At 38.9% G+C, this 17,743-nt stretch overlaps 1 protein-coding gene across 3 annotated transcripts in view; it reads left to right on the top strand.

Annotated features, from left to right (window-relative positions):
- The window catches only part of CREB1 (cAMP responsive element binding protein 1), a 40,777-nt gene extending 23,495 nt beyond the window's left edge, over window positions 1-17,282 (top strand). For all 3 annotated transcript variants that reach the window (XM_014522489.2, XM_006029122.3, XM_025210575.1), the window contains 4 exons: window positions 2,771-2,913; window positions 4,414-4,596; window positions 6,271-6,421; window positions 10,599-17,282. In XM_014522489.2, the coding sequence (XP_014377975.1) occupies window positions 2,771-2,913; window positions 4,414-4,596; window positions 6,271-6,421; window positions 10,599-10,743 (622 nt within the window). In that variant the 3' untranslated portion in view covers window positions 10,744-17,282. The remainder of the gene's footprint in view (window positions 1-2,770; window positions 2,914-4,413; window positions 4,597-6,270; window positions 6,422-10,598) is intronic.
- The last annotated feature ends 461 nt before the right edge of the window (window positions 17,283-17,743 follow it).

The following is a 17,743-nucleotide window of genomic DNA, read 5'->3' on the forward strand; positions in this document are numbered from 1 at the left end:
CCTCTCCATGATAGGGGATGTCATGTGATAATCAAAATAAGCTGAAGAAGAGAAAAAAAATCTGGTGTTTCACTGAGATAAGAAAGGAGGTCATCTGAGCATAATCTGAATGCTAAAAAAGTCAAATTTTGGTATATAGCTTTGTAAGTGTTGTGTATTCAGAAACCACTCTGATTAGTACCTTAGGAGTAGCTAAAATAGAAATTTAATATTTGGAGTACTACTGGAGCATGTAGGTAAACTCTTAGGGTACACTCTGTAATCTGTGCATAATGACCTTTTCTGTTTATTATTAATGTTGAAACACTGGCAATAGTCAAATTTTATTCTTTCCTCTCATGAGACTTTCAATGAAAACATGATGCTGCAGCTCATTAAAACTGGTGCCATTAGTATTTCTTAGAATTTGCTATGTTTCTTAAGTGGAAACTGGCAAATTCCCAAGGGAGATTCAGATGCTCATATCAAGGGAAATAGTTTAGTCAATTTACATGGAAGTCTGGAATTAAAGCTAAGCATGAATAGCTTTATTTTGCATGGCAAGTACTTATGCAGCAAAACGATTGATGTGTTTCTTCAAATCAGTCATGCCTGTCTTACTACTCTTAATAAACACTCATGAACACTGCAAGGAGCAGCTTCTATTGATATGGTTTCATTTTCTTGTATTGTGAGTACTGTATTTGCTCAAATCCAAAACAAGGTTTTTCCCCCTTTCAGCATGGGTGGGGTTTGGATCCAGGTATGGGGTGGGGAGGTGGCAGGCAGTGGCTGTGGCTCTGACCCCAGGCTCAGGCTTGGGCTCGAGCTCTCGGACCCACAGCCCTCCCACTGTTTACCCTCCTATCTCAGCTCTATCCCTGATCTGACATAGAACACATGCTGACTCCTGCCTCTCTACGACCCACCCCCCTTCCTCCTCCTGTAGCCAAGCAGCAACAGTTGAAACAGTGGCAATTCCAGCCCTGGATGGAGCTGCCAGCATCCCAGTCACTGCTGCCTGGCCTTTTAGGATGGAGAAGCCAACATTTCTCTCTCACATGTGAAGTTTTTAGAATGATTCCCAAATCCTAAAAAACTATGAAAGAACAACAGTAGTGGCAACATCAGATCAGGCATTTAGATTGGAATTGGCCTAGAAACCTGTGATTTATGTCTACTCTAAATCTCTGTTTGGGGCCCCCAAAGTAAATCCAACCTGGCCTTTCATTTCAAAACCAGCCAACTATAAAGTTCTAAGGAGTAACCAGCTTCCTTTCTCAGGCCAGCACATGGACCATGTTGGAACAGGATGGCTATGTTCTGCTAGTTCTCAGCTCACATAATGTGGCTGCTCTAAGTTGCATTGTGGCTATTGAGTACAAATTAGGTTATAGAACTGAGGAGCTATAACATTGTCCTTGATGATCCTCTCACCCTGTTTCTCCAATTATTTTCTGTGTAGTGCTTCATACATATGGGAAAGACTAAATTTTGCAAAGCCACCACCTTACCCTCCTTTAAATCCCTTTAAACCTACCTCTGCTATGATGCCTGCAGATCATCTCTGTCTGGCACTGTTTAAGCAAGTGGTGAGCTGTAACTTCTGCTGCGTACTGATTATTTGTATTGTTATCCCATTCTCCCAGCTTGGGATGTATATAATAACAAAACTATGCATCTACTTTGGTGTTTTTCTCAGGTTGCTTGGTAAACTGACTGTCATCCTTAAAATAAGGAAATATGTGTATTTTGGCTACCAAAAACTTTTAAAAAATTATGCATGAAAATTCAGTGTCGTTTTGTGCCCAGGATCCTCAGCACTTTTTTTTTTTTAAACTTTACCACAAGCCAAACTCACTGTGAGTACTAAGTATAAGATCTACCGTAAAACTGACAAGAGGGTGACAAAAAAGGCCTTATTCTGTTGCTTAAAATGTGTATGTCTATCAATTGCAGTTGGTGGGTTATGTAGTTAATAAAACTGCGTTTGTCAGTCTTGCGTATTCTTGGTAGAGTTCCTAGTCAAATTATAGCAGTTTGGGCACCTGTTAAATGCTAAACGTATTGGGCAGCTATCCCAGTTTGTTTGAGAGTCATGTTTAAAGAGACATATGGTCTTTATGATTGTCACATTTTGTCCCATGTTTGAGTGTCCCATGTTTGGTTTTGGATAATTAAACAAAGTCAGTAACTAAATCTAAATTTTCCATTTTCCTCTTTATACTTGTGAATCCCAAAGCTTTCCCAAGCAGAACAGTTATGTAACCTGTGAATTCAGTCGTGTGACTTTTACTCAGGTGCTCACTGTTCTTCCTGAACAGGTGCTAGGTCATGAGCTGATAGCTCTTTACAATTATTTCTGTTTAAACTTAAGTCTTGGCGAAAACAGTCTGAGGCTTCTATGGTGTCTGAAGCAGGAGCATTTCTACTGGGAGTGAATGGCGTAAATGAGAAGGTTTGTTGCATTGTTTGCTCACGCTTACTCTTTCTATTGTAAGATGTGTAAAAGTATGAGAGAGAAGTTTTTGAAGAAAGAAGGAAAATACAAGTACTTGATACAAGTATGCAGAAATGAATATGCTGTTTTAGGACTCTGCCATACCCTCTTCTTATGACATTTTAAACAATTTCTCTAAACTGTTTTAAAGTTTGCCTTATGTTTTATTCCCGTCTTGCATATTTTATTTCTGGATTTGCTGCACTTTCTGGCTTTCCCCAAAGCTGTGTATTTAGTAGAATTCATTTAACTTTTGTATTAAAAATTTCTGCAACATGCTGTCTTTGCCAGAAAAATTTTGAATGACTTGTCCTCAGACGCCCCAGGAGTGCCAAGAATTGAAGAAGAAAAGTCAGAAGAGGAAACATCAGCACCTGCCATCACCACTGTGACGGTGCCAACTCCCATTTACCAAACCAGCAGTGGGCAGTACAGTATGTAGTCTAAATCTATTGGTAGTCATAGTGATTGGGTGCTGGAGTAGAGAAAACTGTTAAATTTTATTTGCATGACTGTTTATGCTGGAAATAATACAAGGGAACAACATAGTGTAATTTAATTTGACTTTGATGCCGTGTACCATGCTCAAGGGCTTTATTAGTTCCGATCATACCAAAAAGTATGATTTTTTTTTTTTTTTTTTTACACATTCTCGCTGTAGGTGTATGTAACGTACATCTTACACATACAGGGCTTCCAGGTTGGCAAAATAAAACCCAACCAGACTGTTTATTATCACAACTTTGGTGAGGAATCTGTTGAGACCCTGCTTTCTTACTGATATTTTAGTAATTTTAGCTTATAACCTTTTTCATCTTAAATATAAAACAAATTTAAAATACAAGCAACTTCCAGGTAAGAAGAAATCAGCATAATTAACCTAATTTTAAAAATATAAGTATCATGTTCTATGTTTGCAACTATAATCATTACATTTTATGGATATATGGTACCTTTAAACTAAAGCATTGAGGGAAGATGTAGTAATGTAACCGCAGTTCCAAACTCTGTGCAAACAAACAAATGTGCTCAGTGTTGAGTATACAAGAAAGGAAAGAAAATATCTTTTTTAAGCACTTAACTCCTTAGCCTGTTTCCCCAATGTCTCCCTTGATTGTTATTGCTGATGCTACACTTCTTTTAATGCAGAAATACTGTTCATGACTGTACACATACATACACATCCATGTATACACACACACACACACACCTCTCTCTCTCTCTCTCTCTCTCTCTCTGTCTGGAGAAACTGGAATACCCTAATGGTTTGAGGGGGAATCTTTGTGAGATTCCCCTCATACCTGCAGCTGCATTGAAGGGGAGAGAAATAAGAAAACTGACATAGGATGAAAATTTGTTCTGTAAGGAGTGGAGAAGCTGGATGTGTGCATATACAAATGGGGGTAGGAAAAGGGATATAAGCAGGAAAAAAGAAAAATGGTCAAAGGGAGAAAAAGGTGAAGAACAAGATAGATAGAGCTAGAGGAAACTGGAGAGGATAAGCATATCATTGTGAAATTACAAATGAGAGAAACAAGCAAAGAGGGATGCTTGTTGGCCACAAATTAAAATTCAGCACTGAATGAATAGGACAATATTTATTGTACTTTGAGGGGCTTGCAGCTCCTCAGTGACATTATCAGAGAAGCAAAGGTGTAGGTTGGGCTACATTCTTCTCCAACAGAAAGGTGGTAACCTTATAGTGTAGAGTGGAAAGTTATTGGGTCACTGTTGAATCATGTTCTTTTTTAAAATAGTCACAAGGACATGTCTTATTTAAAAGGTACATAGTTGTTCAAGGGATTTAATTTATACAGTGTTTCAAGCAGCTCCTCCACATCTGAGTTGTTATACACTGCAAGTAACTATGCGTAAATTAATTATATTGAGTACATCAATCTTTTAATTGCTATATTATATTTATTTGTTCTCAGTTGCCATCACCCAAGGAGGAGCCATACAGCTAGCCAACAATGGTACAGATGGAGTACAAGGCCTCCAGACATTGACCATGACCAATGCAGCTGCAACCCAGCCTGGCACCACCATTTTACAGTATGCACAGACTACTGACGGACAGCAGATTCTCGTACCCAGCAACCAAGTTGTTGTACAAGGTAAGAAACATCATATTTGATCAAACTGTAATGTTTGCTCCTCAGAAATCTGATTGGCAAAATAATTCCTGTAAATATGTCAGAAAAGGAATTGCATGTTTTGGCACATATCATTTTATAAAATGAGCAAAAGAAATTCTACACAAACCTATTTGTAATACTTTCTTGGAGCCCTTTTCCCTCCTTCCGAACAAACTAATATATTTGTGGATATAAAAAGTACTTCTATCTTAATTCCTAATTTACCTATTGTTCTTTCCTTACTTATATTTCCTTTGTTCTTTTAAGGGAATTTTACACTCTATGCCCCAAGAATTCATAGTGCAGATTCCTTTAGAGCAGGAGTGTCATACATACAGCCTGTGGGCTGGATCCGGCCTACACAACAATATGATCCAGCCCATGGGTCGCTGGACCCAACCCCCCATGCCCTATCCCTGGCTCCACAAGCTGCGTGCAGTGTACAGACTGGGTCCAGTACACAGGCTGGACCCAGCACAGCATAGAGGTTTGGTCTGGGGCATGTGCTACGTGTGGCACACCACCAGGCAGGCCCTAAGCATTGACTCCAGGGCTAGTCCAGATTGGTCATGCTGGAGCCAGCACTTGGAACTGATCCAGCAGGGCACCACATGCAGTATACATCCCATGTCAGCCACCCATGCTGCATGCAGTGTTCACGGCCAGTCCAATCTCATGTGCTGTATGCTGCATGCACCTGCCACCAAGTTTGCTGTGCACATGGCATGTGGGGTCAGTACAGGGTGTATGCTGCCTGTAGCGCTGGGTCCAGCCCACACACTGCAGGCTGTGCTCACTCCATGCCAGCCCCATATGTCATACAAAATGAGCCCTGGGACCTTCAGGGGGTCAGTCCCAGTTAGGCCTGCAAACCAGCCCAATGACCCTCATCCAGCATGACTTTGACATCCCTGCTTTAGACCTCCTGGTTTCTGCAATGATAGTAGACTAAATATGACATGTTAGAAATGTTTCCTCCCATCTGGGCCAAGTTACTGAAAATGTTCATTCTGTAAAGGAGCTTTCCTTTTATTAGCCATTTATTTTCCTTATAAATAACTTTTACTTTCTAATGCTGTTCTAATGCTGGCACTTTGAAACAGCAATTGTATAAAAAATTGTGTTTTTTGATTTAAAGGATCATTCTAGAGAAACAGTAATGTACAATGAGCTGTTTCAAAAGTTAGTTCCTAAATTGCTTCTGTGCCTTTTCTAGAAGGAAATCCTCCTCATACTTGCACATGTAATTACGAGTTTGCACCTTCAACTTGTCCTTTTAGAGCACACAGAAAATATTGTTTGCCTAAGAAGATTCAGCTTACTTAGATTTATGACTGTAAAGTCTGTATACAAAACAGAACAGTCAAAAATACATTGAAAGACAGCAGGATCAGCAGCTGCAGTTAACAGACGCAATTAATCCCTCTTCAGCGAGAATGACTGCAACCATGAATATATTAAACTAAAAATGAATTGCCATCGATGATCCAGATGTTAATCTCTCCTACACCCTAGTCCAAAACTGTTGCCTCACTTTTTCTGGTTCACTTGTTTAGATAATGACCAGGTATTGTTCACACAGTATTTTAACAGTGAAGTCTCACAACACTGTTAAACCTAACACTATGCTTCCTTGTGGCTTTTTTATGTCAGCTGCCTCAGGAGATGTGCAGACCTATCAGATTCGCACAGCACCCACCAGCACCATTGCACCTGGTGTGGTCATGGCATCATCTCCAGCACTCCCTACCCAGCCAGCAGAGGAAGCTGCACGAAAGAGAGAAGTGCGCTTAATGAAAAACAGGTATATGTGCTTAGTTGATTGTCTAAAAGCTTGTATCTCAAAGCTGTGTATAGAATTAGTGTTGAATATTTAATGTAGTATACACATCACATTTCTCATTTCTCATAGGTATGGAAGAGAGTAGGAATGTAGCTGTCTGTGCAAGAAGATTTGTAGTCTCTTGTCTTTTTCATGAAACACTGGCTAAGTACAGACATTTGGGGGTGTTAGGGGAGGTTAACTCGATTAAAAATGGCTGCCCATATTACGTAAGTCAGGATGAGGATGGTAGTGGGGGATTTGGGAGTAAAGCAGGTTGGAGGGGATCAAGGGATTCAGGGGGGCAGGCACAACCCACAGGTGGGATGAGAGGGATTCCCCTCCCCCAGAAAACCTACACCTCCATCCCTCCCGCCTCTCCCCCCACCAGGAGTTACTTGCTTGGCTCCAGCAGCGGCAAATGCCAATAAAAGCAGCTGCCTCAAGAGTGGCTTGTGGGATGGGGGTTGAGAGGGCTGGCTGGTTCAAGGTAGGGGACAAAAAATAGACCAATGTAGGGGTAGGCAGGGTGGGAGGGTGGTAAAAAGAGCAGCCCCGGGGCTGGGGCCAGTGGCTGGGTTTTCCCAGCCCCAGAGCTGTACAGGGAAAGTGTACAGAAGTTCCATACACCAGTTTGACCTAAATCAAATCAGTTTGATACTACGTAGATCCAGGTTTATCTTAAACTGGGTTCTGCAATTTTTAGACTGGTTTGTGTGCTTGGAACTTCTATACAGTGGCGGGTTTAGACTTATTGAGACCAGGTCTGTAAGTGTAAGGTCAACACTGGGATGAGCTAAGTTTAAATTGGGTGGCCATTTTGAACCTGATTTAACCTCCCCAAATGTTTGTACTTAGCCTATATAAAGGTTAATGTTCTCTAAAGAAGCAAAGTAAGAAAATGCATCGAGTAACTCTGTGCATTGTGACTATGAAACCATAATCCAAGGACCTTCTATGACAGCTGAAATATCCTTTCTGTCTAAATTGCCCTAAACAAGGGGTGCTCAACCTCAGCCTGCTGGCCAGATCCAACTCCTGGAACCATGTCCTCCAGTGCCTGGGTCTTCCCAGAGAGTTCATGGTAAGCCCATGGGACATGGCCCTGCACACTATATCAGGTGCAGAAGGCGGTGTGGGACCCAATCTGGCATGCAGGGGCAGCCCGTGGACTGGCCCCACACCATTCATCTGGCCTGAGTCCAAAGCTTTAAGCATTACATTAAGCCACATCCAAGTTTCAAAACTGCATTATATGAGCTCCACTAACAGTTCATCTCCCTACAAAGTTTTGGTTAGAATGTAGAAAGCATTCTTCTACCTGCCCTACAGAAGAAATGCAAAAAAGTGAGGAGAGATTCACTAGTAATGACTCCATGGTTAAGGCTGAATCCTGAAACAGGCTTGAAACACAATTAATTCCTGAATTTCTACATGTAGAAAACTGTCCAGTTTTGGTTTGACTTCTTTCATGAATTTTCTATGGGAAGCATCTGAAATGTGTCTGGGACTGATGTCTGTCTATGTCAGCCTGAACTTTTCTTGCTTCTACTTGATGATGTGAGGTTTGACTTAATTATTTTAAGGTGCTTTGATATCCCAGAATGAAAGATGTTCTGGATCCCAAAGGCATCCAGCCCTCTTGCACTCTGACCCCAAACTAGTGTAGTCACACTAACAGATTCCCCTAGCTGGGAGGGGATGGTCACAGCACCACATTAACTGGGGTACACCCAGCCAGCACAGAGGCTTCTCATTGACTGTCACTACTTCTCTTGATGAGAAGCATTAGTCACTGGTCCTTTCGGGTGAATATAGATGTTGTCTTTTGTCACCTTGGTGTTGCCTTAAAATTTTTTACAGTAGTACAGAGTGAAAGCAAATAGAGTTCCATACCCTTTGTCATACCACACATGCCCAAATTTGTGGTCATGAGCAAGTTAGTAATAAGCTCTGCTGTTTTATGGTGGCAGGCATCTATTTGCTTTATGGTGGGGGAGCACAGGCTTGGACCTGTCAATCCTGAGGTGTGTCTGCCTGGCTTTCCCTGCTTCCAGTGACATGTGCCCAACAATCTTTGGGACTCATCTCTAGAAACAGGGAAAGGGGAGGCTCTGACTTGCCCTGCTTTCAGAGACATGTCCCAGAGATTTCTAGGGATGTCTCTGGAAGCAAGGAACATGTCACCAGTTGTCCTACAAAATTAATGGGTGATGTGTTTCACCCAATGAAGTGATCAGCTGTGTCAGCATAGCTGATCTGCTTCATTTGGCAACATCTATTTTCAACCTGAAGTCTGATATACGTGTGCGGGCCGGGAGCGATCCGGGCCCTTTTTGTGCTCTGCACGGGCTGTGGCCAGCAGCCCGGGCACGCAGGGTTGGAGAGAACGGGCGACATGCTAGAATTAGTCACGGACGCGTAACGGTTGATTTAAAGATTGTTTACTTACACCGAAGATGGTCGCAGTGTAGGCTGGAAAACTTGCTTGAGTTCCTGTTACAGATAGAAAAGATGAGAGGTGGACTAGAGTTCCTTCCCGTGAACACTCTTCTAGCCCGTCCGGTTGGAGGCTCTAAACCGTGAGCCCGTCGCACCAACCGAAGAAAGTACTCGAACCAAAGAGCTCTGAATAGACTCACACGAAGTTTGCTAGGCTCCGTGGAACTTGCGCGCAGGGATTCGAAGTGAAGAGCTCTGAATAGACTCACACGAAGTTTGCTAGGCTCCGTGGATCTTTTTGTGCACAGGAAAGAGGGATACGTCGAGGATTGCACTCGGTGACGGGGAGAGGCTAGAGGCTGATCAGACCCCTGTTGCCTGCTTTAAATGCGCTGGGTCCAATAGGCTCCGCAGCGCTTAGAGATCTTCACACAGTGTGAAGTCTCCTCTTCCTGGTGTTCATGGAGTCCTCCCTTGCGGGGGTTCTCCTCGGAGTTCTGCAACTTGGGCGGAAACCACCCAAGCCTTTTATACGGCTAGCAAGCCAATCACTAGCCACCACGTGTGAATAATTTCACACAAGCTAATAATGGGGCTCAAATTATCATACAAATGGCAGGAACTCTTTGCACCGTGCATCTCTGTGCTGCAAAGAAGAAATGCACGCTGCAAAGAAAGCTACAATTTGGCGGGAAAATAATTCAGTGGTGCCAAAGCGCACACAAAAACAAAAATCACAACTTTGGGTTGTGACAATACGCGCGTTCGTTTTTGAGTTTCTTTCCCCCATGTGCTTTATTTCAGTGTTGTAACTTCACCTTTGTAACTTTTTCCTCTGAATGTTGTTGCTGTTAATTTTGTTGCCAGGTTCATTTTTTGCTTCCGTTTTAAGAATGCTTAGCAAAATGTTGGCATTACTAAGGCATTTCCACTGATGTTCCTAGCATTTTGGCACCAGCAATCATGCTACGCTACTGTCTGAATTAAGCATCAGCACTACAGTTTTTATAAGTGTTGAGGATTCATCAATGCTTCTTGGTTCTAACATTATCAATACAATTGATAGTGGTAAGGTAATGAATTGTGCCCAGGTAGTTGCTAAAGATGAGTTATATTCTCTTAAAAGTGGGGATGGGGAATGATCTATCACTTGAAATGTTTTAATTTTAAATGCAGTGGCATGAACCATATCAATAAAATTAATATATTGTTAGCAGGGTTTAAAGTATGTCAAATATATGAACACCGTAAGTCTCACTTCTGTTGCATTAGGCAAATGAGTCTAATAATAATAATAATCATTGTGGTCATTACTTGGTTTTTATGTACAAAAAGAAAAATTAAGCTGGGTCAATGGATGAACATTGTTTTTACTTTTTATTTCTTTTCATAGAACTGGTAGTAAAATACCATGTTCTATACAAAGGATGTTGTGATATATTCCATTTAACAAAAAATACCTTTCAAGGTTACATTTTGACTGGCAGATTTTTTTGGTGTTGACTTTTTGGTATATTGAATGTAAATCCTTCTGATTTTGAATGTGGACAATTTGAGATGTGATTCAATACAAGCCTACCATTTCTTCCTAAATTAGAGTTGTGTGTAGTTCTACATCCATGTTCTAAAATTGTTCATGTGAGTTTGACCAGAAAAATCAATTAAAAAACAGATCATCCAGATTCTCATAGTTTGAATATCATCTTTTGCTTTACAGGGAGGCAGCACGTGAGTGTCGCAGGAAGAAAAAGGAATATGTGAAATGTCTAGAAAACCGAGTTGCTGTGCTTGAAAACCAAAACAAGACATTAATTGAGGAGCTAAAAGCACTTAAAGACCTATACTGCCACAAATCAGATTAATTTTGGATTCCCATTTTCATTTGTCAAGGTGGGATAGAGACTAGTTTTGGCCACAACCAGAAAGACAAAGTAAACTTTTTATTTTCTAAACATTTCTTTTTTTCTATGCGCAAAACTGCCTGAAAGCAACTACAGAATTTAATTCGTGTGTGCTTTGCATTAAACTGTGAATGTTCAAACACTTGCCTCCACTTCTCCCCCATCACCAAGTCTCCTGAGCATGATGAAGAAGAGAAGACTTCTTACTCATCTTCCCATCCTCTTCAAGGAGTAATGTTCATTTTGTGAAGTTTTGCTGTGTGGGAGGGTTCTTTTATAATGATTTCAGGAATCTTTGCTGAGCATTTTTGATTGCCTAGGGACACAGTCACCCCAGCCTCTTGGCCTGAAGTACTTTGTAGGCTACATATATAGAATAATCCTGGTGCAATGAAGAAGCAATGGTTGCCAAATTGATGCGTGGTTTCACATACTCATTATAACAGTAAAGATATATGGCTGAGTGACATGCCAAACAAAGGGAGCTCCACAAACAGATTCTTTATATGGAGACATGGGAGGGAAACTTCTTAATAAAACAAGCCCAGGAGGCTTTTTGGTATTTAATCTGTACTCTGTCCACCCCTCCTGGATTGATAAAACTTCTCCATACCTCAGAAACAAATGCATTATGGCACCAATTTTGGTCAGCTATTGCTTCTTGAAGCAATTATGTGTATTCAGTATTCTGAACACATGAAAAGAAATCACCAACTGAATGAAACATAGTAATATTTGGATGAGAAATGAACTTGGAGTAAACAAAGGTACAGTAGCAGACAGCTTTTGTTTAGAAGATAATTTCATGTCAACAAGAGTAATGCATTAAAGCACTACTTGTTTTTATGCAACCTGAACAGTTGAAGTATAGCCAACTCCATGTACAAATTAATTTATGAAAATGAAATTTCTTGATGGTATCCCCCATTCTTTCAAACAGTTTGGTTATCTGTATTACTTCACATGATCATTGGTTTTCTAAATTCTTTTTCAAAACTTGAGGCCCCTCTGTATACTGAAATTCATATTTTGGAGTGATATCTCGATATCCAGAAGGATCTTGAACATTGAGGAGGACTGTAAACATGAGTAAATATTCCCCACTAAAACCCACTCTTCATGGAGCAGTGCAAAAGCTGTTTGAGGAAAATAGCAATTATTAATTTGCCCCTATTAGGGTTAAATTACGTAATTTATTCATTGTGTTGGTATTAATATAAAGGGTTGAACTGAGCAAAAGCTTCACACACGTGAAGAATTTTACTCTCATTTCAAACAATCAGGCTCTTTTGTGTGCACTGAAGGAACAGCTGTCTTTTCCCAGAAATACATTTCAAGAAACAGTAGAGAGTATCAAGTTCAAAAGAGCAAATGCTGTATTCAACGTTCATATATCCATTATGTGTCAAAAACAATCATGTTCAGTTTAGTTTATTGGTCCTTTAAAGCCAGACTGATATGTTAACTTGGTCATTTGAACTAAGTTTGCTTTGGGCCTTAGGTCCTGGTTACTATTTCAACCTGTCTGTATATAGACATGCATACAAAGTCTCAGGTCTGTACAAATACTGACCTTTCCAAATATTAGCTATATCATATATTTTCCATTCCTTAAATCTGTTTTAAGATAAATTTTCCAATTTGAACTTATTTTAAAGAGTTATAGTCAGTGTGATATTATAATGAAAGACTATTGGGAGGACTAAAAGTAACCGAGTCAAATAACTCTAGCAGTATTAAAGGTTCTGGTTTCCTCATTTGAGAGGGTGCAGTTTTCAAGAGACTTAAGAATGAGCAAGGTTAAAATCGGAGCATTATAATTTAATTTAGGGTTGTGGATAACTTTGGGTCCAGTTTTGTTTGTATGCAAGTGAAACAAAAATGGAACAAAACTTTTGCAGTATGTTAGGATGAGTTTTCGAGTCTGAGTAATTTTTATACATGGTCTATTTTTATCTGCCATAAAGAATTGATTGTTCTTTTTTTTTTTATGTAACCAGTTGCAAATTTATTAATTTAGCGATCAAACCTAAAGAAAGCCCTAAAAGTCTTAAATATGCTTTTATAAGAACCAGCAGATTCTTAACAATTCAAAATATATATGTTATAATGAATTAATGTCTGACTAGACAAATGGCTTACCTAATGCATGGTATTTTTTCAGAATTAGTGCTACAAGCAGAAGCCTTTATGATATTGCAGGAGTGATCTCTGTAATGCTGAGCTAATTTATTTCCTCGTTTAAGCAATTAAGTGTAATGGCCCCTCCAGCTTTGAGAAATTAAATAATGCTGGATGTGCCCTACATGAAGCAGACCATTTCTAACTATAGATCCAATTATTTGCAAAAACAGGTTTTGTGATGAACCTGCATGAAATTAGTAGACTATTTCAGATTTGTTCCTTGTAGCTAATTGGCACTAATTAGTACCCTTGCTGATAGTCTCTTAGCAAAGCACCCGAGAACTAAATGATCTGTGGAAACTGAGCTGCTAGCCCCAGATGTGCTTCTTTAGGGCAGTGTTGAAATGCTCATGAGGCAAAGTAGAAAGCTCCTGTTGCCATTGTCCATGTTGTAAATGTTCTTTGAATACAGCTGTTAGGGTTATCACTATAGAACCTGTCAGCATTCAAGTCACACTGAAAAGAATCTCATTTTAAAGAATACAAACATTTGCAAGACTCCTTATTTTTATTCATGCAGCACTGAGGATTTAGGGACTTGGATTTGGTTCATAGAAATTTAAAAAACAAACGAACAATAAAATACATATTATTATTTTAGACCAAGTACAAGGCTGGCTGAATTTACCTGTATGCTTTACGTTCATGTTGGCCAAAAAGGGAAAGACAAATACAATCCAGGAATCCTTTCATGTCATTAACACACCAACTAGCAAACAGTAAGGTTGGGGTAGTCAGCTTTTTATGAATAAGGTTTAATTGGCTGTAGGTCAGAAATTCTGCTGAAAGTAAATGGAGGACTTAGTTTTATATCTCACAGTTCTAAGTTTTCAAGAGTTGATAGATTGGTTTAAAGTGAGGGTTAGAAAGGGCTAGACCCATTATGTTCATAATAACCAAGAATTGGTTTCAAATATAATTTTTGTAATATCATTTTTTTGCAAAACAAAAGCACCAAGCTGGCAGTTAAGATATTGTCGGAGGTGCTCTCTTAATTTAGATATTCTTGGAAAATAATACATATGTATAATATATGTACATATATATATATATATATATACACACACACACACACAGTATATAATCTACAGCTCTGAGAGCTTTTAAGTCAGGAATGCTGAGTATTATAGTATATTGAGGTCAGAAAAAATTTTTACTTTTGTGTGTGTGCGTGTGTGTGCGCGTGCATATGCACGCTTACATTTTTCAGTAATTTTGGGCTGCGTTATTCTGGCGCTGATTTTTTAATTTTGTTTTGTGCTTTTGTTCAGTTATCCATTTTCTAGAATTTTACTTCATCCTTCATGGCTCTTGTGTTTTTCATAGATGAAGATTTTGAATTATGTAAGCAAATGTTTAAAAATCACCACCCCTCAAAATTACTCATTTTTGTGCTTTGTCTTTTTGGCAGCTATATAATAAAGGCAAAAGCAAATGGAAGGGTTTTTTAAGGAACTACTGGTAAGATTTCTTTTCCTCCTGGGTAGAGCCTATGCATTTTTATTCAATCAGTGATTTCACCAGATATTGACAGTGGCCAAGCAGCATTGCTAGTATCTGAAAGCACAATTTCAGTCAGTCATGCTCTTCAGGACAAAGTCATCTGTAGAGTTCTGGCTGTTCTGTCATTTGTTTTTGCATCTCAGACCTACTGTCTTTTCTGGTTCTCTGTGTGGACCAGAAAGTTGGTGGGGTGTTTGGAACCCTACAAAGGCTCAGGAATAAAAAAAAGTTTGATTTAACAAGGAAAAACAGCTCTGTATGTAATATTTCTGATGTAAATTTATACTATAATTTTTAATCTGGGCTTCCATTAGACAGACAGCAGCTGCAGGCAGTCATCTGTTAATTACAACTGATATCTGCTTATTTTTAATTTTTTAAAATTGGTAGCCAGTACGATTAGCAGGTTAAAGCAAAGACAAGTCTACACTTTGAAGTGAGTTCATTATCAGTGGTTGCAATTGTATGGCAGTTCATAGAAGGGTTTCAGTGAATTTGAGGCCCTGTTCTTATTGACATTTTTTGCCCTGAAAACAGGTTGCAACATAACATCCACCCATGACTTAACAAAAAGGTTGTGTATTTATTTTTGTTACATGATATCCTTTGTAAATGTTTGATAAAATATGCACTTTTAGAAACAAAACTACAAAAAAAATGAGATCTTGATGTTAGTTTTGTTTGAGAAGCTCCCTGGCATGGTCATTACAGACAGCTATACATGTGTCTCAGTTCTCTCCAAAAATCAGTTGATATTTTCATGAGTTAACTTTCAGGATGAAGCCCATCAGTACCTGACTTTCAGCAGGTACTTCTTCAGAATGGAATGGGATCTGAACTGGCAGTACCGAAGTGTTAGAGATCAGAGTGTAGTGTCTCTCAGCAATATGAATGTTGAATTATTCTAAGACAGAACTAGTTTAGAGATCTCAAATGAGAAAGGGGAATTAATTTGGAATAAAAAATAACACATCTTCAATCACTTTACTCCCCTTTCCCTCATTTGAGAGCTAGCTACATATTGCAGGAGCTGCAGCCCAAGAAAATACAACCAATAGGATTTACAAGCTCTTGGTACTAGGAACATGAGTTGCATTTAGTGATGATATCTTGTCCATTAAGGTAAAAAAAATAATTAAAAACTAGAATGAACTCTTTTGCAGAGGCAATGAGGGGAGTTGATGGCTTTCTTTTAAGGAAAGCAAACTTTTTAAATGCACAGTAAATTTAATTTATGACTGTGGGTGGGGACTGGTTTCCTTAATTTTCTGAATTTACTAGAAATAAAAGAGACTGATCCTAGAAGAACCTGAACGTCATGAAGCTGAATCATTTTGGCAGGTTAAACCAAGGACAAGTTTACACTTTGTAGTGATATGAAATAATACTATGTTGAGAGGGTAGTGTCTTTACTTGTGATTGGTTCAGCTGTGATGGTTTTATCACAATCTTTGTGTCTTTGGAGAAGAGGAACCAGATTCAGTTTGTTAAAGAGGTTTGTATTTTGGGTGTTTTACCTTGGAATGTGTTTTTAATGTATTAACGTATAGCCTGTTAAGAGGGCTGAGCCCATAAATGTGTGTAGCACAAATTAAAGACACTGATCTGTCTGCATTCTGGTACTGCGAGTGCAGGTCCCAGCTAGAGTTTTTTGGCTCACTGTGTAAGATAGTAATTTTAGATCTCATTTTCACCAGCAAAAAGTGGGGGGGAGTCAACTCTCCTCAGGAGGCTTACATTGGGCAGGGAAGGGAGTGGGCGTAGGGGGCAAAATGATCCAAGGTTGGCATACTTTAACATAAGCTGACCATTTACTGGACCTGGAGCATTCAGTTCATTGAGTCTCAGCCCTCACTCATGTCAGATTTCTCTAAATGAGAGAGAATTGGAGATAGAAATGAAAAAGCGGGGAGAGGGACACAACAACAAATAGGCATCATGCCAGTTGGCCGTCTGGAAATGGCCGGTTAAGACCTGGGAATGGTAGGATATTCTCCACAAGCTGCGTTTGATCCAGGTGCCACTCCATTTTGTGTGTGTGATGAAATTATTTATATTTAAATATAAAAAGAAATAAAACTATAGAACTGCAAATTTGTATGAAATTTGACACTCTACTGCTTATATGGACTTTTGTGGGGTGGGGAGGGGAAGGGGCAGAGAGAGGTGCTAATTAGAAACTGTCCCCCCTCCACCCCTCAAGAACAAACTTGTCCACATATCAGATGTTAATGTCTAAAATAAATGATTTCTAGTCCAGATTTATAATTTGAAACTTTTTTAGAAAAATGTTTTTCAGGGAAGTTTCTAGAGTGAAGGTTGTTGTTCATTATTATTTTTAATTTAAGAATGAAAATGTAAAGCTCACCTCATCCCCATGTTTGATTCTTCACCCAAAACTATCAGCACAAAACAGGGTATTCAAAATTAACTTCAACATTTCTCTGGGAGTTAAAACTACTAAATAAAGAAAACTTGATGGGGGAAATAAGTTCTATTACCATTTCCTACATTCTAGAAACATCCCTGTTTTATTTTTATTTTTTTTACTTAATCTTTTTGTGCTTTATCTGTGTTTAAAAACTATTGTACTGAGTTATAATGCATTTTATTAACACTATGTACATATTAGCCGCTTTGTGTTTCAGAATGGTAGTATTTGCTTTGTATATTAAAGTGATCCTTGTGAATTTGTGAATTATTGTCATAAAGAAGTGCTTTTTCTTACTGTAACCTTTTGTGTATAAACTGTCATAATGCCCTTTTTACACAAACATTTATGTGCAGTCACATAAACATGCTTTTAAAAACTTTACAGTGTCTCTTTTTTGAGGATGGGTGTTCCATTAAACTATAGGAGCAAAAGCTACAGGGCAGCTAGGTAGAAACATAGAATACAGAATAAATATCTGTATTTAATCAAAATTTTGGTCTATCAAGTGCAATATCCTATCTCCCTCAGTTGTAGCCTGCTGTAAGTGATTATGAGATAAACTTCCCATTGGGAAATTTATTTTAACTTTAATTTACTAAATGAAATTAATGTGAGATTAGCTTATGCCATGAAGCACAGCAATTCCTATTCCTTCAAAACTTGGATTTTTTGTTTTATTTTCAGTCCTCTGTTTTATCTCTATTTTACTCTGACGGCAGAATCTGATGCGCTGAATAGATTATGTTGTATATAAAAGAGTTTCCATTAATTATTTTTAAGTTTGCTACTTATCAGTTTATTAACAATTTCTATAATCTCTGTACTATTTTTCTCACCTAG

Source organism: Alligator sinensis, unplaced genomic scaffold (genome assembly GCF_000455745.1).
Source record: "Alligator sinensis unplaced genomic scaffold, ASM45574v1 scaffold699_1, whole genome shotgun sequence".
Lineage (NCBI taxonomy): Eukaryota > Metazoa > Chordata > Crocodylia > Alligatoridae > Alligator > Alligator sinensis.